General features: G+C 37.6%; 8 protein-coding genes across 11 annotated transcripts in view; 4 read left to right on the top strand and 4 right to left on the bottom strand.

Moving 5' to 3' along the window:
• Positions 1-66: 66 nt before the first annotated feature.
• Positions 67-5,675, bottom strand: Tango5 (Transport and Golgi organization 5). Of its 3 annotated transcripts, XM_066399701.1 has the most exons (8): positions 5,530-5,648; positions 3,932-4,175; positions 2,080-2,324; positions 1,884-2,029; positions 1,689-1,824; positions 1,480-1,635; positions 1,270-1,429; positions 67-1,139 (listed from the first exon to the last, which is right to left on the bottom strand). In XM_066399701.1, exons 2-8 carry the CDS (start codon positions 4,115-4,117, stop codon positions 714-716), a joined length of 1,455 nt encoding a protein of 484 aa, XP_066255798.1. In that variant the 5' UTR covers positions 4,118-4,175; positions 5,530-5,648; the 3' UTR covers positions 67-713. The 3 variants fall into 3 exon arrangements, with proteins under 3 accessions (XP_066255798.1, XP_066255800.1, XP_066255799.1); XM_066399703.1 differs by lacking the exon at positions 3,932-4,175 and having other exon boundaries at positions 5,530-5,675; XM_066399702.1 differs by lacking the exons at positions 3,932-4,175; positions 5,530-5,648 and adding an exon at positions 3,166-3,315.
• A 403-nt stretch (positions 5,676-6,078) lies between these two features.
• On the top strand, positions 6,079-8,682 carry Sse (separase). The gene is made up of 10 exons (XM_066399678.1): positions 6,079-6,297; positions 6,351-6,596; positions 6,652-6,965; positions 7,065-7,189; positions 7,250-7,484; positions 7,534-7,662; positions 7,716-7,894; positions 7,943-8,110; positions 8,166-8,308; positions 8,431-8,682. The coding sequence occupies exons 1-10, from the start codon at positions 6,201-6,203 to the stop codon at positions 8,580-8,582; spliced, it is 1,788 nt and encodes a 595-aa protein (XP_066255775.1). The 5' UTR covers positions 6,079-6,200; the 3' UTR covers positions 8,583-8,682.
• Positions 8,589-10,315, bottom strand: LOC136415211 (protein FAM50 homolog). Its single transcript, XM_066399681.1, has 6 exons — positions 10,226-10,315; positions 9,745-9,954; positions 9,536-9,700; positions 9,271-9,470; positions 8,943-9,216; positions 8,589-8,883 (listed from the first exon to the last, which is right to left on the bottom strand). The coding sequence occupies exons 2-6, from the start codon at positions 9,922-9,924 to the stop codon at positions 8,659-8,661; spliced, it is 1,044 nt and encodes a 347-aa protein (XP_066255778.1). The 5' UTR covers positions 9,925-9,954; positions 10,226-10,315; the 3' UTR covers positions 8,589-8,658.
• The window catches only part of LOC136415213 (high mobility group protein I-like), a 36,917-nt gene continuing 22,834 nt past the window's right edge, over positions 10,204-24,286 (top strand). Inside the window, exon 1 of the mRNA XM_066399682.1 lies at positions 10,204-10,221. The gene's annotated coding sequence lies outside the window, so the exon portion shown is untranslated. The remainder of the gene's footprint in view (positions 10,222-24,286) is intronic.
• Positions 10,429-12,434, top strand: Bub3 (mitotic checkpoint protein Bub3). Of its 2 annotated transcripts, XM_066399631.1 has the most exons (8): positions 10,429-10,593; positions 10,736-10,962; positions 11,107-11,251; positions 11,311-11,444; positions 11,499-11,625; positions 11,679-11,799; positions 11,851-11,990; positions 12,047-12,434. In XM_066399631.1, exons 2-8 carry the CDS (start codon positions 10,768-10,770, stop codon positions 12,178-12,180), a joined length of 996 nt encoding a protein of 331 aa, XP_066255728.1. In that variant the 5' UTR covers positions 10,429-10,593; positions 10,736-10,767; the 3' UTR covers positions 12,181-12,434. The 2 variants fall into 2 exon arrangements, with proteins under 2 accessions (XP_066255728.1, XP_066255727.1); XM_066399630.1 differs by lacking the exon at positions 10,429-10,593 and having other exon boundaries at positions 10,688-10,962.
• On the bottom strand, positions 12,878-15,835 carry Mcm7 (minichromosome maintenance 7). Its single transcript, XM_066399605.1, has 10 exons — positions 15,384-15,835; positions 15,152-15,327; positions 14,892-15,091; positions 14,662-14,829; positions 14,302-14,542; positions 14,131-14,244; positions 14,005-14,079; positions 13,823-13,948; positions 13,292-13,733; positions 12,878-13,238 (listed from the first exon to the last, which is right to left on the bottom strand). The coding sequence occupies exons 1-10, from the start codon at positions 15,698-15,700 to the stop codon at positions 12,935-12,937; spliced, it is 2,163 nt and encodes a 720-aa protein (XP_066255702.1). The 5' UTR covers positions 15,701-15,835; the 3' UTR covers positions 12,878-12,934.
• Positions 16,615-22,909, top strand: Rev1 (Rev1 DNA directed polymerase). Its single transcript, XM_066399599.1, has 15 exons — positions 16,615-16,723; positions 17,158-17,385; positions 17,444-17,613; positions 17,688-17,890; positions 17,970-18,188; positions 18,474-18,646; positions 18,696-18,888; positions 18,954-19,147; positions 19,200-19,338; positions 19,390-19,532; positions 19,805-20,002; positions 20,058-20,214; positions 20,271-20,549; positions 22,360-22,570; positions 22,687-22,909. The coding sequence occupies exons 1-15, from the start codon at positions 16,652-16,654 to the stop codon at positions 22,823-22,825; spliced, it is 2,718 nt and encodes a 905-aa protein (XP_066255696.1). The 5' UTR covers positions 16,615-16,651; the 3' UTR covers positions 22,826-22,909.
• On the bottom strand, positions 20,551-21,807 carry LOC136415152 (PCNA-associated factor-like). Its single transcript, XM_066399600.1, has 3 exons — positions 21,247-21,807; positions 20,975-21,049; positions 20,551-20,919 (listed from the first exon to the last, which is right to left on the bottom strand). The coding sequence occupies exons 1-3, from the start codon at positions 21,275-21,277 to the stop codon at positions 20,624-20,626; spliced, it is 402 nt and encodes a 133-aa protein (XP_066255697.1). The 5' UTR covers positions 21,278-21,807; the 3' UTR covers positions 20,551-20,623.

A 24,286-nucleotide genomic window follows, 5' to 3' on the forward strand; every position in this document is an offset into this window, starting at 1 on the left:
TGATGAAACTCTACTGCATGTGTATGAAACGTTTTAAATAATATAAGAAAATAAAGTGCCCCTCACTTACATCAATAAAACTTTATTTACCTATTGCGCTCGGTTGCAGCAGGTAGATTAACTTCTGCGAGCGGGTACAAGCTAATTGCTGTATTGGTCTCTTGGGGACCGCAAATGTTATGAGAGAATATCACAAAATATTCAAGATATTAACTCTGCTGGTGCAAACCACGACACTTTACTCACGAGTACACATGCACACACATTATTCGCCCGTTCACGAATATACAATAATTGCTTAAAACCTATGTAGTAGGAATACAATTCGACTAAAGGAACCACAACTAATTAGTAGTGTGTCGCTATTAATAATCGTTTGGAAACGGGAATGACATTTTGTATTTGATCTAACTAACACTAGAGACGAACAAACACGCTCAAACTTCTAACATTCCTTGGAATTACGAGGAGTGAAATTTCCTGCAGTATATAACCCAATAATCATTGTTATTAAATAATTATAAAATATATATAGGTTTCCATAAACAAAAATATCACTGTAGCCGATAAAACTAAACGCGTATTTACAACAAAAGGAAAACAATAATAATGTGGAATAACTAGAAACAACTTGAAAAGGAAACGCCGGTGGTTGTGTATTTAGCACACGTAGTCACACAATTAGAATAACGAACATGTCCTCATGTCTTGCATCAGTCCTTGGCTTTGCTGTTCTTCCTCTTATGTATCCTCTTATGGTAGCTCTGGGCGAACGAGTTCACTATGGAAATCACAAAGTAGACTATCATCGCTATCACGAATAACTCGAACGCCTTCCCCAGCAAGTTGCCTCCGCTTTCTTTCACGCTGTGATTCGCTTTTTTGTGCAACTTGTTCTTTTGCCCGTCCATGAAGCCCTTGAAGGGCGTCTGCAGCATTTTGCCCACCACCGGCACCAGCGCCAAGTAGTTGATGACTGTCTCGATCAGCGTTTCATTAAACGCTATTATGACGAATAGCTTCTGGATGTGCATCTTGATTATGGCCTTGCCGATGAGGGTGGCGCCGAAGAAGGTCCAGAAGGGGACCAGGAAGTGGCCGCAGGTGATGCCCGCCAAGTCGAAGAGCGGGTTTGGAATCTGTTGGATAATGGAAATTTTTTGTAGTTTTAATATCGCTCAAGTTCTTTCGAATGATTCCATTTGTTTTAAAAGTATACTACACTATTGACTCTGGCAATTAAAACCTCCCACAAAAACGCATACTTACGCTAGCGCAAGCCAGAATCCCGAAAAATCCCACTTTTTGCACTAGATCCTCCACAAACAACTTGCCCTTCTCGATAATCGACAGCTTCTCCCTGTTTTGTTGCTTCTTTTGCAGCTCCTCGAACTCTTTTAAGTCATCGTCTTCATCATCTGGCTCGATTCTGAATGCTCCACTATTATAACCGCTTAAACCGGAAAACATATGCCTTACCCAGACAGTCGCGAGGCCCTGGCCATAAAATAGGGGGGCAACTCCCCTAAGGCCGTACCAGCACCCCAGCACATGGCCTCTAACCGCACTTTCGACATGATACTTAGTATTGTTACAGGAATTATGCCCTCCTCTCCATCGGCTGGGCATACAATTCTGAAAGACTGAAACTCAACAAACGAAAGTTGAAAAGAAACACGATGACGCACTCTTCAGGATATGGAGGCTCTGGAAAATTTAAACTGCCGCATTCATAGCCGGCCAACGTGACTGCGGCTATGTGTGGCCCCAAGTACAGCAAGAACGTGTGAAGTCCGGTACCCAAGCCTACAGACGACAGTATGCCTTAAAAACAAACATACGAGAGTTAAGTTTGAGGTGAGTAGGCTCGAGGTGGGTGGTACCTAAGCCCATCCAGTAGAGACACCAGAGAACTTTTTTATATACACCCTGTACCATTGCGTGGTGTGGTCCCTGCATATTGACTAATAAATATAATGATAATACTGAGATCCCCAATAAAGCGACTAGTTTTCTATTCTCTAAAAAACTGAAAAGGAATAATTGTAGATCCCTTAAGGGTGGAACTTAGGTACTTACTTTCTACCATAATATGTGACCAATTCTACACACTCTCTGAAAAAATACTCGAGTGTGAGGATGGGTTTCTTCCACAGGATTATGGACTCCCTCTCAAGTCTCTCCCTCTGCCTTCTTTGGGCTTCATTGGTAACATTTTTCGTAGTTTTACTACTTACATTGTTTTGTACTATGCTCCCGTTGGTGTTTGGGCTATTTTTGCCCTCTTTTCTTTTTGTGGCCATTTTGTAGCCCAGTCTTTGCAACTGAATCAAACAAGAATGGTGGTTAGCTAGGGTCAAGGTTGTCAGGCAGAGTATACAGGGTGATATCTATCGTCTAAACAGAGATGGAACACACTGTATACTACTAGGTTATATGAGGAACCTCTTACATCATACTAAATGGGAAGTGACTGGCTGGAGAAATCAATGCAAGTTTCCTTGTAATCGATGATTTCTCTTAAAATATTTCAGTTAAAGGTCTTAGTTTAATGACCGTGCAGAAACTCTAACGGTTCCCCAGATCTCAACGCCTTGAATCTCTAAGCTGTATAAAATCATTTATAATATATACATTGCAGGGGCTCAGGGTTTTATTACTGCACCCTGAAGGATGTAATTATGGGTTTAATGCGGAGTTATGCGATGAAGGGTCTACTTGCAAAGGGAGCAGGAGGGAAAAAAATTGAGTATGAATTACCCAGAAAACGTTAATGAAGAAAAAAGAGCGTTTTCAGTGTTTGGTAAGTCATCATATAAGCTCTTAGTGTGTTAACAAGAAAAGCAACGTCTCACGAGGGTATAAATCAAAATCCAGTAATGGGTATTGAACCATGTAGGTTTACTAGTGCAATGCAGTGCATGCACCAATAAGCGAAGCCCCCATTATGGCGCTCAAAATATTCACTAGTGATTAATGATCAAAGATAAAAATTCGCATTTGGCGTCCAGTTTTAAAAGGCGTCGTAACATTGCATAATGTTATAAACCATTAATTGGCAATGGCAAACTGAACACCTCATGCCGCATATCAATGCCTCAGCATGGAGCCAGGTACATTCGCCAGTTACTTTGGCATTAGTCGAATAAAAGAAATAGCACTTACAAGCTTCACTGAATGGTAACATTCCGCTTCCTCGCTCATTATAACCCAATCCGTAAAACACAAACAATTCGGCCCAAAATTCACTTAAGCTCGATGGAGCTGTCCATCCAATGCTTGGGGTTTCACTGAGGGAAACGCACAAATAACTGATAATTAGTAAACAATCTAACAGTGTGTTAGGAAAGTACCCGCGTTGATGCGAATGCAACGTTCGACTATCAAGGTCCAGTCGGTACTACTGACCAAGCGTACATTTTTAAAATATTCTAATTATAAACGCAATCAGGCGATGGCGACCTTTGGTCAGTGTGCTCAATTCAACGTTAATTCAAAGACGAAGTTTCTTTTGTTGAAACGCAGTGAAGCATCTAGGAAAAGTACTTGAATTTCTTGATGCGGTTCGCTTCTAGGCGGTACGATGCTTCAAAACTCAAATTAAAGATCATCCGATCTGCGGGCGTACCTGCACTTTCAACACAAGTGTATACGTGTAGGGAGACCACTTTTAAGTGAAACGCAAAGGTGGAGTGAATTTTTTCCTGGTTAAGGAGTGAGAGAGATTTCGAATAAGACAACTTTCCTATAGGGACTTTGCTTCTACTACTAATTTAAGTGTTTCACATAGTCACAAAGCCAAAATAACAAAAACGGCGGCAAGCAGGAAAACCACAAATAAATACCACTTAAGCGCTCTACACGGGTACTCTACTGGAAACATCTAAGCTGAGAAGCTCTAAAACAACTCGAAAAAGCTAGGTCCTCCTACCAGTTCCTGCTTATTGCCGGTGCACTTTTGGCCCCTTTTCCGACACTCGGCCTTAAGCTGCTGTTTGGTTAAACCGAGCAGCTCGTCTACGCTTTTCGACTTTTGCATTGGGGCCTCTTTCGGTAAACGGGGCACCAGATCTGGCAAAGTCTTGTTTTTCGAACGCGCTCGGTTTTTACCAGGCATGTTCGGCACTAGATTTAGTTTCAAACCGTCTATTGTGTTTCTGTTAGTAACTATGCATCTACAAAACCAAAATGTTATAAGTCAAAGATAAGAAGGCTTGATAGATGTAATTGACTGTTTGGGTGAGGGAGGCAGAAATTCAGCAGGGAATACCACTGACATATTAAGGATCTGTCCAGCATTTCCAGTTTCAACAAGCTCACAATGACTATCAAAATCGAGGGGTAAACTGCAGGCTCCAATTTTGAAATTTACACAATAATTGCAGTCATCATTTCATCACAATTGCTTCAGTTAATATCTTGCTGGCTGCAGGGGGTTTTTAAACCAAGTTTGCAGTGAGTTAGATGTTAGAGTCTCAGGGAATAAATGCAGACAGCTTATTATACAACATCGTAGCAGGACAGCATGATACATGACAATTTGCCCCTTGAATATGAAACAATCTCAGTTCTGTCCTGTAAATAACACCTATTAAGCCACAAGCATGCCTGCAGTATACCACATTCGCACAGTGTGTCTAGAAGAATTATGAATTATATATGAAATCCCCTCCTCTGAAGACTCCCACAGCTTCATCCATAAGCTCCTCTGCACTACTGACCCACTGAAAGACAAACTGTGGAAAAGATGCCAGCTCCTGATCCTCTAGAAAAGTAGGCAGTTGTCTAATGTTACTTCTGCATTTTTTACCCAGGGCCCCAGCTTGGGTGAAATTACACTAAAGCCCTTATTGCCTAAAAAATCACTTATCATTCCCAGAATGTATATGCTGTTAAGCCCCCTGAAAGGCATACTAAAAGTAAAATCCCAATGGAAAATCTGTTGTCCTTTGCGAACTAATGCTCCACAAATCGTTAAACTAGACAAAACTGCTGATAAGTACATTCATATGAGGTGTTAGTAATGTTATCTTGAGTGTGGCATGAGGATTCTACATCTGCTTATTTGAGACTTAGCTTATTAAACTGATGATGTGATTTTGACATACTCATGGCAATGAACTGGGTACAAGTTAGGGACATGATAAGAAATAAATCACGAGAACGAAATCAGTGTAAACTGACAAAGAGATACGTGTAAAACGAATATGAGACGATCCCTTTGTTAGGCACATAGTACAACAAGTGCAATCTTTCTTAGCTTTGTACTGGGCAAATTAACTGAAGTAAGCTTTCTCTGGAGCAACGGATAAGACGCAAAGAAGCAGATTCCCAGTAAATAAAGGAAAATAAGCAGATTACATACAATTTATAAACAAATTAGTGCACAAAATCAGATTCGAAAATCAACTTGAAAACAGCCCTTAAATCCTGGTCTAAGTTCTATTGTGTGGCAAATGAAACGGAAAGCAGTACGTGAGAGTCGATTTGTGAGCCATTGGATAACTGAATCGGTTTAATTCCACTCACCTTTTTATAGAATTATAAGCAAAAACTCACATTTGCCACACTGAAAACACACATGACCAGGAATAATTGAAATAAAAAAAACCTTAAAAAATAATTGATCTGTCATTAAAAGGTGGCGCTAGTAAGGACACGTCACCTATTCATTATATTTCACAGATTTGCTTAACCACTATTTTGCTTTTTGTGGCGGCGTGAGGTAGAAGAGAATAGCAAACTAACTCGGACAAGATAATCTGTCAACGGATTTGTGTAGACATGAAATATTGTCAACAGGAAAAGCGTCGACTAGAAGTAAAGTCTGAGAAATTAGGAAGTGTTATCGAGAATACAAAATATTGCATCCCTATATTCATATTTTTACTATTCAAAATTGCTAAAAACCATTCAATATACAGCAGAACTTATAAGTATCATACATTAAAACATGTATTCATAATTTTAACCTTGAAATATGTTCTATTTCGTTGCAGTCACACAAGCTAAACAAGGAAAGGTCATACTTCTAACTTTCCCTGACATGCTCTAATATGGAATATTAACGGAAAATAAAATGGCGGTTTTCAAATTAAAACACCAAAACAATGATAAAGTCTTAAGAGTTTTTTCGTTTTTCTTGCCTTAAATGTTGTCGATTATCTTTGAATTTACGTGAATTCCAACGCAAAATTATAATGGAAGAACCACTAGTTGAACTTGCAGATATAATCAAAGGACTTGACTCGATTTCAAGCTTCAATCACAACTCGCGTACAGGCATATCGCATCAACGTAAGTTTAAATCTTGCATTATGTCCCTTTATGGAACTCTTCGTTGTAAATAGGAACACAGAAACTAAGAGTCATTCACACAGACAATGAGCTCCATCAAATCCTCTACTTGGTTGATTGCCATGTTCCCACTTTACGAGAAAAGGCTGCAATGCGATATGAAAAGCTTTTGAATACTGAGGATCAAAACTCAAAGTTGCAACTACAAATGCTTAAAGATATCATTACACCAAAGTGTTCTTGGAGCTTGAAAAATGAGGCCTCAGAATTGAAAAGAATAATCGCAGAATTGCCCAAAGGTTTTTATTTTTTATGTTTGACCGAGTTCTGCTGGGTAATTTGAGGGAGTTGTAGAATGGACAGCAGTTCAGCTGACCACACAATTTGACCCAAAAGACCAGGAAAATTTGGACCTGAAGGTATATCAAACAAAGGGGTTGTATTTAACATTGTTTAATTGCGGGCAAGATGCAGTAGATCCCCTTCTAATAACGCTGGATCCACCAAGATTGAACGGAGCAAAACTGGATTTATTGCAGCTGTTGATGAATGCCTTGGATAAGAATTCTGCGAGGCTCTTTAGTACTTCCAATAAGAAATTTTTTAAGAATAGGAATGCAAAGAAATTGTATATTCTACAAGCAGAGGAAGTGGAATTAACTGTTGCAGTGAGTTTTTCTAGTTTAGTAGTGGATTTTTGAATAGAAAAGTGTGTAATATGTGTTTATATATATATATATAATATATATAATATGTTTTAAATTTAGAATGTTATACAAGATGCTGAAAAACACTGGCTCCGCCTGTGGAGATGCTTACTATTAGGCAAGCTTCAGGATCAATTGGCAGAGCAGACTATCTGGAACAATTTGCAGGAGATTTTCAAAATTTTGTAAGTTTTTGTTTCATTAGTTTTGAAAGAGTTTTACTTCATCCACACATTTTGCCTTAGACTGAAGGGGGTAACTGTGAACAAAAAGCACAAACAACTGCTCTTTTACATCCTTAAAGGGGCGTCTTTTCTCACCCAAGAGGAAATTTTTGAGGGCGTTAAATATTGTTTGGGAAACGTATGTAATGAGGGAACGCTCAAAAATGTGGCTCACATGGTCAAAGAAAAGAATTTGCAGTTTCATATTGACAATTCAGACCTCCTTAGACATCCTGTGATTTTGATTATTGATGAGGTATTATGGTGTCAACTAATCTAAATTGGGAATTTAATTCAATTTCTAGACCCTTGATAGCATTCCATGGGAAATGATGGATGTACTGAAAAACGAATCAGTCTCTCGAGTGCCTTCTTTGCATTTTCTCTACTTCCTCTACAAAATCCATGAAAAAGATATAGAAAATGGACAAAAAGTTTGTCTACATTTTCTTCCTTATTAGAACCATTGAAAAATAGAAATTTTCAGATAATCTCTAATTATACAAATGGCAATTTTATCGTAAATCCTGACGTCAACTTGGACAGTATGGAGGTCAGAATGATGTCATTCTACAAGTATTGGCTGCCCAAATGGGGGGGAATGAACGGGCGTAAACCCACCAACGAGGAGTTTTTCGAGCTACTTAAAAGCTCTGATATATTTGCGTAAGATTTTAACACTCAAAAGAGCTATTAACAAAGTCGCAATTACAGTTACAGCGGCCATGGAAACGGATCGCACATTATGACTGTAGAAATGCTGCAGAAAATCCATGTTAAAGGAGTTGTGTTGCTTTTTGGTTGCGCCAGTAGTAGGATCACAAGGCTGGGGCCCCAGACTGAGACCTATGGAGCTTACCATATGTATTTGATGTCGCGTTGGTATGGAGCCAAATTTAAAGCTTTTTTTAAATTTCTTTTATGGATTTTCTTGAAGCCCTACTGTGGTGGGAATGCTTTGGCCTGTGACAGATGTTTCAATGGATTTGCTTACTACTGAGTTCATTAGTAATTGGGTTCCTTCAGCTGCACCTATAGCGTGGACCAATGTGGAAAAAGAACCGTGGATCCGTGGCGGTGGTGAGTTTTTATAAACTTTGAGGCTTAGGTTGCAGTGACTTTACAATGTGTATTTCAAGTTTTTTTATTTGATAAATTAAAAAAGAAATCCTTTTAAATATGCTAGAAACGTATAATTTTAGGCTCATTCGTCGCAGTTGAGAAACCGACTAAAGTACAAAACAATTTGGAACTGCTGCGTGCCATCTCTTACTGTAAAAGGAACACATCTCATTATATGACCAAAGCTGCATGTGTGGTCAGGGGACTGCCTATCAAAATTAAACCAACATAAACCCAATTAAAGTTCCCTATTATTGTTAAATCTTGAAAGTAAATTTGTATGTTTTTTTATGTAAATAGTTATTAAATTATGTTTTCTTATTTTTGTCTGACACAGTGTATTTATCATAAACCTTAGTGGGGTCATAGGGCTCCCAACGACTAGCGGGGAAAATGTGTTTGTTTCGCTCATACCAGCTTCTCATCAAAACTTTGCCCGCATGACTTTCCTCTTTTTCAACAGAGGCATCACTTACAAGTCTTACGTCATCATGAACATCAAATTGAAATAATGGTCCACTTTTTCCTCTTGCCTGAAAATTAATGCATAAATTGTTAAAACTTATTCCCCCTTTCTTGTGTTTAAACCAACCTTAGTGACAATAAAATCATAAAATGTATAGTGATGAGGCACAATCAGGTCTTCTTTTACATACATAAGCTGATCTGCCATTACAGTCTTTAATTCAGAAAATTCTCGTCTTAGTAGTTCCAACACTTTCTGTAAAAATTGATATATGGAGTTGCCCTTCTTTACTCGAACAGTTCTTCTATGGCCAGAGCCATCCCAGTAGCTGAAAGTGATATCAATTTCCTCTTCTTTGAGTTTCTGTTGTTGTTCTGCCCACTGTTGCCGTAATTCCTCTCTAAAAAGATCTATTATAGGAAAAAAAACTTTGCAAATTAAAAGTCAGAAATACCTTAATCTGTTTTCCTCTTCTTCTCTCTCTCTGTCAGGCAAAAAGCTAGTATCAGCCATGGGATCTTTTTTAATTTTCTTCAAATTAATGGCATCAATTTCCTCTGCAGATCTCTTAAAGGAAGTAGAGTCTTCACTCTCATTATTATCATCTTCTTGATCATTTTCCTCCTCGTCTAGTGTGAAGGACAATGCTTGAATCTACAACCAAAGCTAGCACCTTTTTATTAACTTATTCTTTAGTACCTACAAAGTACCCCACTAACCTGTTTCTTCTGTCTGTTTTTTTCAGCCCGTTTGGCTTCAATTAATCTCAACCTTTCCCTCTCTTTTTCTGCCTGCTTTTGAGCTAGCTTTTTCTCCCGTTCTTTGACAATGTTCTCCTGTTTGGCTTTCATTTCGTCCAGGGTCACCAACCCTATGGTGGAGCTCTAAGGAATGTAAGTTAAGGGGATCCAAATATGAGACAACTTACTTTGAGCTGCTGCTCCACAGCATCATAATGGGTAGCAAATTTGTTTTCAATATTGTTAATTCTCAAATCTTCTTCAATTTTCTTCTTGCGAATCTCCAAATCCTGTATTTCTTTCTCTCGCTTTTTCATGAGTTGCATGGCCCTTCCTGCCTCGCTTGCAGCCCCTTTGTAGTGCGCCATTTTGTGGAGTTATTGTTACTTCACAGATTGCTTGATAAGGAAGTTGGAGTAAATATCAGTGGTTTTCTAGTTTTGGGTACTTTAAGAAAAGTAGGAATTCAGTAGTGAAAGAAACAATCATTTTTAATTGACCTTGACATACAACAAATGTTTTTCCCACATTTTCGGGTATCTGGAATTTTCTCCAAAAGAAAAATAGTCACATAGCTTTATTCTAACATAATAGGGAGATGAAAGCCTTGCAAAACCGTTCAAACATATTTCCCAGAAAACTGTAAATTTAGTTCAATAAGCAACAAACCTCTTGATCTCCTTTTAATTTCCGCTCATCACACTATTACACTAAATTTGAACGCACTACAATATAGAGAAATAAAGTCTTCTGTCAAATTTGTCATAAAGAACTCACCGGTGTACCAAGTGCAAGTGCGTACAAGAAGTGTGACCAAGAACACACCTAGTGTTTGGGTTTTCGGTTTGAGGTTAAGAGTTTGCGAGTTTTGTGTTTGATTTTATTTTTTATTTAATAATAATAATAATAATAATTAAATAGCTCTTAATTATAGTCTATTAATTATTTTTTATTTAGCTATATGCACTTAATACTAAATTACACATTAACTAAATCTTCTCATTCATTATTCAATCCACCTCCTAAATAACATATCGGTAAGTTTATGGTAAACAAGTCAGCTTTATTAGCTTCATAATAGTCCTCCAGTGAACTCTGACAATGTGGCAAATTTACAATGCTCTCTTGAACATGTCAGTAAATTATATCATGTTTAAAAATGAGCACCTTCCCAAACAGATTAGCCTCTACCAATTGACAAGTCTTGGACAATGCAGTCACAAGCAGAATATAAACTAAAATCACCCCCAGACGATGCAATATCGAGCGTGAAGTTTGGCCCCAATACTCAACAATTTTTATTGGTTTCTTCCTGGGACAGTTATGTAAGATTATATGACGTAAATACCAACAGCCTTCGCCATAAATATGCCCATGATAATGCTGTGCTTGACTGCTGCTTCACGGTAAGTCAAGTTATATTTATGGAGTATTCGTGTAAGTGAGTGATAAGGAACAGTGAGCATTATGTATACCATCCTGAAATCATAATGGAGATCCTTAAATTTGGGACACATATTCACCTCTTGCAACTTAGTTTCTGCTTATAGGATGCTGTACATTCCTATTCCGGAGGCTTAGATAGCACATTAAAATCTTTTGATTTTAATACAACTACCGAAAGTATTGTGGGGACCCATAATAATTCCATAAAATGTGTGGTGTACTGTAATGAATTTAATTGCATATTAACAGGTAGGCACCTTTCTACCATTAAAGGACTTTAAACTACTTTCATAAATTCCTCTCTTCAGGTAGCTGGGATGAGTATGTAAAAATCTGGGACCCCCGATCCTCAGGACCTAGTGGAACTTATAAGCAATGTGACAAAGTGCTCTCTATGGACACTTGTGGGGAGAAATTGCTTGTAGCCACTGCAGGGCGTAAGGTATTTGAATTTTTATGAAACATTTTACACCTATTTTAAATTTATTAATTATAGGTTTTAGTATGGGATATTAGAAATATGGCTTACACACTTCAGAAGCGTGAAACTAGTTTAAAATATCAGACCAGAGCTATTAGAGCTTTTCCAAATGGGCAAGGGTTTGTTCTCAGTAGTATTGAGGGTAACTTTTAGTGAAGCTGTATAAGGCAGAGTGTAAATGACTTGGAATTTTAGGAAGAGTTGCTGTAGAATATTTAGACACAAATCCTGAAATTCAAAAGAAGAAATACGCTTTCAAGTGTCATCGTATCAAGGAAGATGGCATGGAAAAGATATATCCTGTTAATGCCATAAGGTGACCTAAGAAAAAAAGGAAAAATAAATATATAAATTCAATGGTTTTTAGTTTCCATCCGATTCACAATACTTTCGCCACCGGCGGTTCGGATGGTTACGTTAATGTATGGGATGGTTTCAATAAGAAAAGATTGTGCCAATTCCATCAGTACCACACATCAATTACCTCCCTCAGTTTCAGTAGTAATGGTGAGATTTTATCGCTAACAATTTCGGCTGAAGTTTTAAATGCATCTTGTTTTCAGGCTCTACCTTGGCAATCAGTACGTCATATTTCCTGGAAGAGGACAATCCCCCCAATCCATTACCTGAAGATTCCATATATATCAGATCTGTTACTGATCAAGAGACAAAGCCAAAGTACAGTTCGAATTCATAGCTTTAAGAAATTATTCAATTAAAGGATTATTTTATTGAATAAAATAATTGACTTTAGTGTTAGGCCTTTCAGATATTAGCATTTCACGCAATTCGAACCAACACCTGCATTAAAAATATATTGCCAATTTTTTCTGGCTATTGTTTGTACGGTGCCAACGTATTCGAGGCCTTAATCTTTTGTATTTTTTCTTCTACTTGTACTTCACTATTAAAGGTAATTAATGGTATTGTGTATTAAAGCTACAAGATTCATTTTGTTGTTATCATTTCTTCTAACGCTGTGAAAGCTTTTATGATTGATCAAATTATATTCTAGAATTTTCTTTAGCTATATATGCCGTGATCCAAGGAAATTTTTGACGTTTAGACGAAGTAATCGACTTTGTTTATTGATAATTACTCGGGCGGAAACTGAATCGGATCATCTTTCGTGTTTATACTGTGCTAGTTAGTCTAGGAAAGTACCGTTCAGATTGATGCTGAATTTTGGCTAAGTACCTTTGGTTGTCGAATGTGATACCACACTTCTTTCAGCTGCTCGGTATATTTATTCAGTCTGAGATACCGACGATGGATCGTTATTTGTATGGTGCGAAGGTCTCTTCTTTCATCTTTATAATTTTCTTTAACCAGCCACTTTCATATCGCAAATAATCATAGTATATCGCTGAAGAATTTAGGAGTCTTAATAGAGCGTTTCTTTTAGGACAAGGTTTTTTATTCATCACACACATCATTATAAAATTAAAGATCTAAATAAAAGTAAGTCTTGACCGGGTTTGATTTACCTGCCAAACGTTCAGTTCCTCGTATTCCTCGATACAGGCATCCACTTGGTTGGGGTTATATCCTTTCGCAGCACATTTCTCTAAAACATCAGATACTTTAACAGTCTTCTCGCTTCCAGCCAACTCTCTAATAATGGCGAATATCTTGTCGTTCACATTGGGAGGTCTGTACCCCTTGTTCTCGAAAGTTTGCTTCAGAGAATCTTTGCTCATTTCCATTAAACGTATGGCTTCGTTCACGTCGGCTTTTTCCACTAGGTTGGATAATCTATAAGACGTGTTAGTTTTGTTTCCCTTATTGTTTGAAGCAAAACAGCTTACCTCAATCGAGCCAAAGCAGTGGACAATCTCAAAATTCCCAGCAAGTTTCTGGCAGAGGTAAAAGTCATATCCTGAGAGTTCCTGGCCTCTCTGCGCAATTCCACGTATGCGTTCACAATAAAATCAGTCAGATCTTCGGGAATAACTGGCTCCTTCATCTTACACAATGCAACGTATTTCCTCATCACCGACATGCTCAAAGCGTCGGTTTGACTGGGCGGTTGCCTACAGTTCTGGTGCACGTAAGTAATGTGCTTTGCTAGACGTAGATCGTTGTCTCTGTCCGCCTTGTCTTGGATGAGCCATAGAAGATCAAAACGGGACAAAAGAGCGGCAGGCAATTGGATGTTTTGCTCGATGGTGCGTTTCGGGTTGTAGCGGCCATAGGCGGGATTAGCAGCGGCCAATATAGAAACGCGGGCATTAAGGCAGGTCATTATACCTTAAAGAGACTTGTTGTTGAAGGAAAACAGCAGCAGCCAATAATACTTCAATTTTGATAATAAATAAGAAAAAAATAATACGAGTTACCTGCTTTGGCAATACTGATGGTCTGTTGTTCCATTACTTCATGAATTGCGGTACGATCTACGTCTGCCATTTTATCAAATTCGTCAATACAGCAAACTCCTTGATCGGCCAGTACCAAAGCCCCGCCTAAACGCAGTAAGATCAAAATAAATACGAGTGATAAATCGCCTCCAAAAACTGACCTTCCAGCATCATCTCTCCAGTAAAAGGGTCTTTCATAACTGCAGCGGTTAAACCCACCCCCGAAGACCCTCGACCTAAATTTGTCCCATTGTACCATTAACAACAAAACTGTATCTTAAATTTACCAGTGGTGTATTGACTTCTCGGTGCCAGGCGGTCAATAAAACTCAATAGCTGCGATTTGGCAACTCCAGGATCACCCATCAGGCATATGTTAATATTCCCGCGGATTTTCATGCCTTAAAAAGAATGCTAATTAATTTCCAGAAATTTCCAAAAGTCAAGAAAACTGGTACCGTCCGGTCGCTTGTCCACTCCTCCTACTAGAAGCAAGAGGAGCGCCTTTTTAACGTCTGCATGACCGTAAATTTCAGGAGCAATTGACATGGCCAACTTGCCATAAAAGTCGTCTTCGGTGAGGACTGCTAATTCTTCAGGGGTTAGCTGTTTGGCGGCGTCTTCATCTTCAGCAGTTTTGTTAAGAGAAATAATTTTGTGAGCGTCCAGGAAGGTCTCTGACATTAAACCAGCTGTAATCTGATTAGGGGGAAAGTTTCAATGTTATTTGAACTGATAATAGGGGAGGAATTTTGAACTTAAAAGTAGCATTTCCTTACCTAATCATGCAAATAACAAATTTCTAACTACAGAACTACCTGTTTAAATCCCTGCCTAGCCAATGGCAAAAATATGCCAGTAATAGCTACATGGTCCCCAGGTAAGGCCTGCCTGGTAATCTCACCCCTACAAAACACTGTCATTGACCTAGGAATATGTCCCACAGGCACTTGGTCAGTGTGCTCTTGGATTTTTACCTCTTGAAACTGTTAAAAAAATGTTCATATTCACAACTCGATTTGCCATTTCAAATGAATGTTATACACACTTTGATAAATTTTGAACCTCTGGTTTGAAGGTACAAACGACCTCCAGACTTGTTAACTTTACAGTCCTCACTAGGGCACAAAGTCTCGGGCATAAAACTTAAGCTAGAAATTGGTTGGTAAGTTTCAGCCCCACACTGATCACATGTGTAAGTTGCCACACACATCAGTGGCTTCACTTCAGTGCTTCTGGTGACAATACCTGTGAAAACAATGACCTCACTCTAATTTCTTATGTTCCTGTGCAGCAATAACTTCACACCTCTGACTGTAACTAGCTTGCCTAACTGGTTAGCCTTAACATCCCTAATAGGTTGATGCTTTCGAGTAGACAAATCCTTGAAATAAATTTCAAATCTCTTCATCAATTCTGGAGGAAAGTGGTTTCTAGGGTTCCTCTGTTCATTTGGCTGCCTAGTTCTTTGCTCCATCATAAGCCTGTGAAATAAATGTCCATCACCTATATCACCAACTACATCTTAAGGCTATTATACCTATGCTCAATATAAACATCCAAAGCATCTTTGGCGACAACCTCTCCCTGAACAAATGTGGGTAACAATTCATATACTATATCAGACAGGAGCAAAGTGTATCTTCTAGTATTGTTAATCACATCATTGGCAAGCTCGTCATTGAAATCACTCAAATCGTCTAATTCAACATGCATGGAGATTTGCTCTCGATGGGCAAGTTTAGTTAGCTGATTGGAGTATTTGAAGTTCTTGTTCCCATGAGCGTCTTGTACACAGTACTCTGTGAGGAATCTTTTAAGGGTCTCCTTTTCTGTATCATAATCGCGCCGGACCATGATTTGTTAGTGCTTGGAATTTATTTATTATTTTGTTGCAATTTGCCTTGCCACGATTGTTGATAGAAGTGGAGGACTATATATTGAAGTTCAATCAACAACTTAAATTGTTATATTACCTTTACGAAATAAAACACTCACTAGAGAAAAAAGCTGGTTTAATTAATTTATAATTGTGGAAATGAGTGGGAAACCAACAGAAACTCCAATTCAGTCGAAAATAGTGGTGTTGGCACAATATAAACAATAATTTTGGCGGGAAATAGGGAATTACGGGTATTATTTGACACCAAGCGTTTTTTGCGGCTAATGTGACAGCACTGAAGGTGTTTTCCATTGTAATGTATGCTAATTTAGTGCAGCAGTGTAATACCAACTCGTTTCCCATGGTTTTGAGATACGGCAGCTGGTTCAGTACATGTCAACTTTGTCAAGAATATAAACAAAAGACGCTTTATTGTTTGTTCCATTTTAACAGCTCAAAATTTAAAAAAATGTTATCGTTCTAAAGTTGCAAATGCAAAAACTTCAGCAATAAAAACAAACTTGGTGCGAAGCCCTGAGTCGTTGTGATAGTGTGCAATGCTTAAAAATTCTGCGTTCTCTACCCTTAACAGGGTGCTAACTGTCAGAAGTCAAAAACACCAAGGTCAGCTAATTTAAATCCTTTAAGGGCTTAATGATCATCCTTATCTCTTTTTCTTAAGTGATAATAGAAAAAGAGGATAGTACACTAGCAGCATGTCCAGCCCTTTGATCAGTTCCATGAATTTTTTTGTTTATTCATTCGAAATTTTAAATTTTAGTTTGATATCGTAATTTCTTAATTTCTTTTACCAGGTTATTGCTGCTCGCTCTCGAATATATTCATAAAATTCCTACACTATAGCTTTATTAAACGAAACCCTCTTTAGGATTTTTTCATATTCCCGTTCATAAAGTTTTTGGGCAATGTGTGGAAGAGGCCGAAGAAAACTAAAAGACAAAAGTGAAAAAGAACTGAATGATGGATTTGAAGATTGGGTGAGAAGTAGCTACATAGAATCTCTAATTATTGTCAATTAGTATGAATAAATGAGGATTTAAACATTAGAGATATAGATAATATGCTCACTAATATCCTGCTTCAAAAAATCAGAAAGTCTTAGTTCTCAGAAGGAAAGAATTCTTACATTCACATCAGTTAATATTAATCTTTATCTATTTTTACCATGAGGGATCTGCTCACTCACTTGTACATTCCATCTGCTCTTAAAAGTTAAGAGTTGCATACATTAGACACATTTCATGCAACATCTTACAGATTAGACATCAAAGTAAATTCTAAGGATTATGCCTTAACAAATTACATTACCCGACGTTTTTAAAAAACTAAGATGCGAGAAACCTGCTTGTGTTTTTTGAATGTGGCTCTCCAGTGGCCAATATTCAGTTTTAAACAAATTAGCTAATTTCAGAAAGGATATATGGCCGCAAAACAAGCCAAACTTTTAGACCAATTTCACACCAACACAGTGGAAAAGATCTCTGCTATATTTTCTGGGGTGCACATATTAGTTAATGGCTTGACCCATCCTCCTGCCGCTGAATTAAAAGCCCTAATGGCTGCCCATGGGGGCGAGTATCACATGTATCAATCCTCCACTACAACGCACATTATAGCCTCCAATTTACCCAATGTTAAAGTAAGATGTTGGCTATATTGCTACTATATGAGTTCAAAACATATTTCCATGGGATTAGATAAAGCATTTAGGGGCTGTGCCAGTGGTTAAACCAGCATGGATCACTGAAAGCATAGCTTTGAACAAGCTGCTTGATTATAGGAGGTATCTTTTGTACACGAATCAATCCCGGTTGCAACCAGCCTTGAACTTTCCTATTGCAACCAATGATAAGTCATTTCCAAAAAAGTAAGCATACAATGTAGTAATATGTAGGTAATAAAGGACTTGGAGAAAATTGTTAGATTTCACTTGGCTTTTAGGCAGGGCTCTGATGATAGTTCAGTTGATACAAAGGCTGAATTGAAAGTCACAAAAACAGCATCTGATCCCAGATTTTTAGAAGAATTTTATAACAACTCCAGGTTGCACTTAATATCTACATTAGGGGCTGAGTTTAAGCAGCTAGTGAGTCAACTGAGGGAAAAGTCCTGTGGTCAATTTCTAGGGAGGGAGAAACTTAAAGGTGCATTTAAATTACACAGTGGAAGTCATATAACTGAGGGAAATAATTATTAATCTTTTCTCTTTGTGCAAATTTTAAGCCAAATCAGAGTCAAATCTCCCCACGCCCAAATCAGTGGTGATGCACATTGACATGGACTGTTTTTTTGTCTCTGTGGGGCTGAGGAAACATCCAGAACTGAGAGGGCAACCAGTTGCAATCACTCATGCTCGTAGTGGGGTGATAAACTCCAGTGACCCTACACGACAAACAATTAGGGAGCAAGAGTTCGCCCTGTATGAGGAATTATTGCCTGAAGGTACTATCACAGAAAGAAGAATTATAAGTGCCAATCAAGTGAAATATCAATAAAGTATGATATTTAATGTGCTGTCTGATTTAACGAATTTGCATAGCTACACTAACTATGTATTGATCAGATTTTTTGTATGCATGGACACTAGCTTGACCTTAAAATTAATAACACCGTTAAGAATTCCTGCTAAAGTTTTCAAAACGTCAATATTTTGGCCCTTATGTCCCTAGGCCATAGGTTTGCGTTTTTCAAATCAACGCAATATTTCTCACGATTACTTTAATATAGGAACCGCTTCAAGGGTGGCCAACATAAAAGAAAAAATCGATGGTCTGGCTTCAATGTCCGAAATTGCCAGTTGTAGCTACGAGGCACGAGAATTTGGTATAAAAAACGGCATGTTCATGGGGCAGGCCATTAAGTTATGCCCAAACCTGAAAACTTTACCATACGATTTCGAGGTAACTATGTCTTTTAAGACAACTAATTTACTATTAGAACATTTTTTAGGGCTACAAAGAAGTGTCCAATACGCTATATCATACTGTTGCTTCCTATACTTTAGACATCGAGGCTGTGAGTTGCGATGAAATGTACGTAGACGTTAGACAAGTATTACAAGACACAGGTCTTGCAGTCCAAGAATGGGCCACACATATTCGGACTGAAATTATGGATATTACTGGCTGTCCCTGCTCCACAGGTCTTTAATTTCCCACTTCACGCGAATTATTTCTTGAATCAATTCATAAAAATTCGTTAAAATAGGCTTCGGAGCGAATAGGCTTCAAGCTAGACTGGCCACCAGGAAAGCGAAGCCGGCAGGTCAATATTATCTCGAACCTGATGATGTAGAGTCCTACATGTCCGAGATTTCTTTGGCAGATTTGCCTGGTGTGGGCAGGGCTACTTTGGCCAAATTGGCGCATTTAGGGTTTAATACTTGCGGGGATTTGCAGCAGGTTACATCGATTTGTGTAAATTTTAAGGTGATTCGAGGTTTTGTCTTTGTAGAGAGGCTCAGTGCGGTTGTTGCAATCGGAACTCGGAGCTAAGCTAGGAGAGAGAGTTTGGGAGCAAGCTCACGGTCAAGACAGCAAGCCTCTGGATTTCAATCACGAGAGAAAGTCTGTTTCGGCCGAAGTCAATTATGGTAGGTTTAAATTTACTGGGAGAATATGCAACAGTACTATATGATTTACAGGCATACGTTTCAAAATGAAGGAGGAGTGCTATAACTTTCTACAGAGCTTGTCAGTTGAAGTATTTAGTCGCTTGTCGGAAATCAATATGAAGGCGCGAGGGCTGACTTTAAAGCTATTGGTGCGGGCAGAAGGTGCCCCAGTGGTACGTTTTACTAGAACTATTAAATGCTGTAAAATGTAGTGTAGTGAGCCATAAAAACGATAGAAATAATTTTTAAAATATCACTAACTTTATAATTTTGTGACAGTACATGCGCAGACATGTAAAAAATCGATAAATTAAAACGTATGATTTAAGATCACCACGTGGACCAGATTTACATGCAATGGATTCGTTTGGACATGGTTGCTACTTACATTTGTAGGTTTTACTCTCGTTTCATTGTTTGATGGTTTTCTCAATGGATCTCACAGGAAACTGCCAAGTTCCTTGGCCATGGAGTCTGCGATGCTATAACAAAGAGCAGTATGTCAAATTTATTATACTCAAACTCGGATATTATTTATAAGGAAGCCAAAGTGATTTATGACAAGTTAAACGTGGCATTTGGGGAGCTGCGTGGGGTAGGGATTCAGTTGACAAAGTTGGAAAAAACTGCACCTATTAATAAGGTGAAGCACCAATATGTGAATTGCTATTGAAGGTGCGCATACAAATATTTTGTAGGCTTTAAGCAACTTCCTGAGAGGTGGAGCCTTGAAAAAGGATTCAAATAGCTCTGAAAATGCTTCTTTGAACGTCAAGGTTGTTGTCCCGACTGGTGAAGTCAATACTAGTTCGGCCAAAACTTCCATAAATAAGCTTAAAGGCCGAGGTGCTAAAAGTAACTTTCTGTACCCTTGATAAACATACCCTTAACTGTTTTCTCGACAATTTTAGAAAAAGTTGAGAAAAAATTAATTACTAACAAGACCATGATGTCCTTTCTAACGACGGCTAAACCTACAGATAACGCTCAGAGCTTAGTAAAAACTTCTTCACATCATCAAGCCCTTCGAGTCGAGTCTTCGAAGAAGCCACATAATTCTTTTATTGATATGGAGGTTTTAAAAGAACTTCCTGATGATATTCGAAGAGAAGTCATGAGGGAATATGGCCTAGAATTAAAGGATTTGAATCCCAAGGAAATCAGCTGTAGGGACATTAATGAAAGTGCAAGTAAGTTTTTCAAAATGTGAAAATCTTATTAACGAAAATACAAAACTTTATTAATACTGATTGAGCTTAAAGAACTAGGGCCTTGCGTCAATGTGACTGGAACTACAGGCTGTAGGTTCTTCAACCTTTCCAGCGACTACATTTTCTTTTTCTTCTTTGATTATTTCATTTGCTCCTTCATCGCCTTCAATCCTGCGTTTCTTTTTATCTGGTTCCTCTGCATTATCCTTGAAATCTGTTTCATGTTTTTCTTCATTATCATTTTCCTGTTCCTTTAAAGGGCTGTTTAACTTAAAAAAATTCGTTATGGGTTTTTGCCATTGTGGGGTCTCTGTGTGAGGTATGGGTGGTAATTTCCATGAAGACGAGCCTGAAATAGTAATTTTTGCTTTGTGGGACATTTGGCTTTATAAACTTGAGATTACCGCCAGATTTAGTAGCCTTGGGGGTTGCTGAGGTACTGGCTCCTCCAACTTTTTTGGAGGATCTTCCACTGCTCACTAAGAATATAATATAAGTGAATGTATTTGTGAGAATGGCATAATCAACAATACAAAATATGAGTCATGTCTGATCACACAAGATATACAGAGTGGCCCACTGTCAACTCAAGAAAAAGCACTGCAAATATTGTGTGATGAATTCAACAAACAGTTTCAATGAACGAGAAAGACACTTTTTTTTTTTTAATGTTTACCTCTAATTCCAGCTGCACCTGTTCTTACCATGTCAAGGTAAATAAGTATTCACTCCAACTGTTGAGATTTTGTTAATTTATTATATATGATGAGGAACAACAGAGATAATGTTGAAATAATAGTAATTCGTTAGTAGGATAGCAAAAGGTTAGCTATATTTCAAATTTAAGTTAAATATCTCATAAGCTTGGGTAGGCACAAACTTCAAGTTAAACTTGACACCTTGTATATCAAAAACAAAGCATTTGCAAACATATTTATATGAACTTTTTGTATCAATTTTCTACGTTTTATTGACTGTTAAGTTATTCTAGAAAAAACTAAGACACCCAGTATCCGAACTAGCTTATTTGTTCTTAAACTAACTTCAGACATGCAACTGTATTTCTAAATCCTTTGGAGGTAGATTTTAATTGCACTATTATTTTAACGTTACTTGCATAAAGTTGAATACTTTGTATATTATTAATTTATGTGTTACCGATATAAGGTAAAGGGATTTAAGCACGCAAAATACTCGTTCTCATGAAATAAAATACAAAACTGAGGTTAGGTTTTGCATGTTATTTGTTTGGCTGCGGTATGAGTACTAATCGCAGACAGCGCTACCGGTTGTTCTACATATGAACCAAATTGTTGTTAGCAACCAGCAATACAGTAGACGCATGTGACTAAAACCATATTGGTCCGGTCTTGGTATAAAAAAATTGGTGTTGCAAAATATCGAGAATGTAACTAACTAGATTAGCTGGACAATGACCATAGATAGTGACCACAATAGCGTAACATTTCATCATAACCAAGAGGTCATTGTTAGTACATTACACGTTACTATTCAATATTCAGTACTACAAAATGCACTTAGTTTAGTACAACTGATACTGTTATAACAACCCTGATGTACTGTTAAAAAGACCGAACCAAATCGAAATGATTTAAGAATTGTCAGGGTTGTCACTGGTTGCAGAATTGTATTGAAGTAATTTTTTGGGCAAAAACAGCGAGTAGAACGTAAACGAAGGATATTTCAAGTCTCTATAACAACTTTTACCTTCAGAATACAAATTTGAAAGACCTACAAGATTTCTAATTAATATTATTGAATTATTTAGGCACATCGATAAATGAAGTGACTCCCGCAAAAAATGCGTCTCCTTTCGCAAATAAACCCTGGGAACAGGTAAAAGAGGGCATCAAAATGTGGATTCGAACGGAAGCAGAACCATCATCAGTAGATGCGGAAATGCTTGCCAATTACCTAAAAGATTTAGCATTGGGCCGGCATATTGAAATATTGCAGAGTGCTTTTAATTTTCTTTATAGGTAAGTAGTGGTAATACATCAACAAATACATCCTTCTCTACCAGCAACTTACATACAGTTTTGTTTCAGTAAATTTAATAGATGCCGTTTGGTAATTCTACAAATTTTTGTTTCAGAACTTTTTCAGGTTTAAGTTGTACTTGGCATAAAGTTTATTACGCGCTTGTAAACGGCGTGCAACAAGGCATGGTGGCTCGATATGGTAAAACTTTATACATAGCAAAAAGTGACTTTTCATGCTGTCACAATCAGTAAAATACTGTGATTTAGTAGTAAGGTTCTCATACATAATTAATAGGAAATATTTACGTTAAGAATCGCCGGGAACAGTGACATGTGTATAATATATAAAATACGGCAGAAAGAAGCGCTGTACTAATTTAGGTTCCAAAGGTTACTATAAGAATGTCTCGGTTTTTCTTAAATAGCACCCGTAACAGAATAAAAATATTTCTAGCCACTGTTGAAATTCAATTTCAAAATGATTTCTGGGGAACAAAGTTACAAAATACACGAATTTTTTGAAATAATATAGTGTGGGTTAAAATGTATGGATGAAAACTAAAACCACTTTGAGAACCCTACCCTGAACTTCCTTATTATCTAGTATTATTCTTCTAGTGCGACAATGTATAGTATTTCGTATCGCGTAGCGATTTTTAGATCGATGATCTGTATCTTCACAAAAGGCACGTTCTAAAGTTTTTTGAATAGTTGGGAATCGATCGTTGTTGTGGTTCGACCTATGACTGGTACCTTTGCCAAAGGCAAATTCTAAAATGTTTGTATATTTTCATACCGATATCGTTTCTTAGATGATATAGCCGAGTGGTAGCACAACAAACAAGATATTCGTAATATGAAATAAACTATTAATCGATTGTTCTTTCGTTTTAAAAATTTGTGAGATACCTTGCTAGTGAGCTCAGTATAAACAAATCCACACGTTATTTTACAATAATACATCACACGGGAGCGACACATTGGGATAAGAAGGCTTTGGAAACAAAAGAATAACGTTTCGGTTGTCAGTATTAATGGCGTCTCCGTGTCTCCCCCGTTTCGCTTGCAAAAAATATCTAATTTCGATTGAGAATGTGGAAAAAAATCGGAAAAATTTGTGCGAATTTAACGATTAATTCAATAGAAACGTAAAGAGTGTTCTTACGGGATTGTGCCCGGTTGAGAATGTATAAAAATCGTGTTTTTAAAATTCGAATTTGTTTGCCAATTCCGGGAATATCGTCATCTCGTTTACGTTCGGGCCTCCGAAGCTGCACGATGGCCAAACAGCATATCTGGACGGAATTCAAATTAAATTGAACTAAAAATTTCGGTAATAGAAAAGAAAAAAAATCCATAGGCGGACGTGTGACCAGGCAGTGCGGTGCGTGCTGTGTCAAAAATAAACAGTTACTGTAATTATTTTTCTCAATGGCTGAGGAATGACAATTTTTCTGACATGATTCCAAAAGGACCATAATTTCAGAAGGTTTATTTGAGGTAAGTGATTGCTATTTGATCATTGTACCAACTTAAACCTGTTTTTTAAATTTTATTTTCTACGTTCGGGATTACTTTAAGTGGGTTTGTCCGTTTTTAGTTCCATTTTATATGTCCTTCCTCGCGCATAAGTAATTCTTCCCTTATTCAAATTTTAAAATTCTAACTTATTACTTATTTATTTTTCAGTATTTATTTGAATGAAAAAACTAA

The sequence above is a fragment of the Euwallacea similis genome, chromosome 19, assembly GCF_039881205.1.
Source record: "Euwallacea similis isolate ESF13 chromosome 19, ESF131.1, whole genome shotgun sequence".
Taxonomy (NCBI): Eukaryota; Metazoa; Arthropoda; class Insecta; order Coleoptera; family Curculionidae; genus Euwallacea; species Euwallacea similis.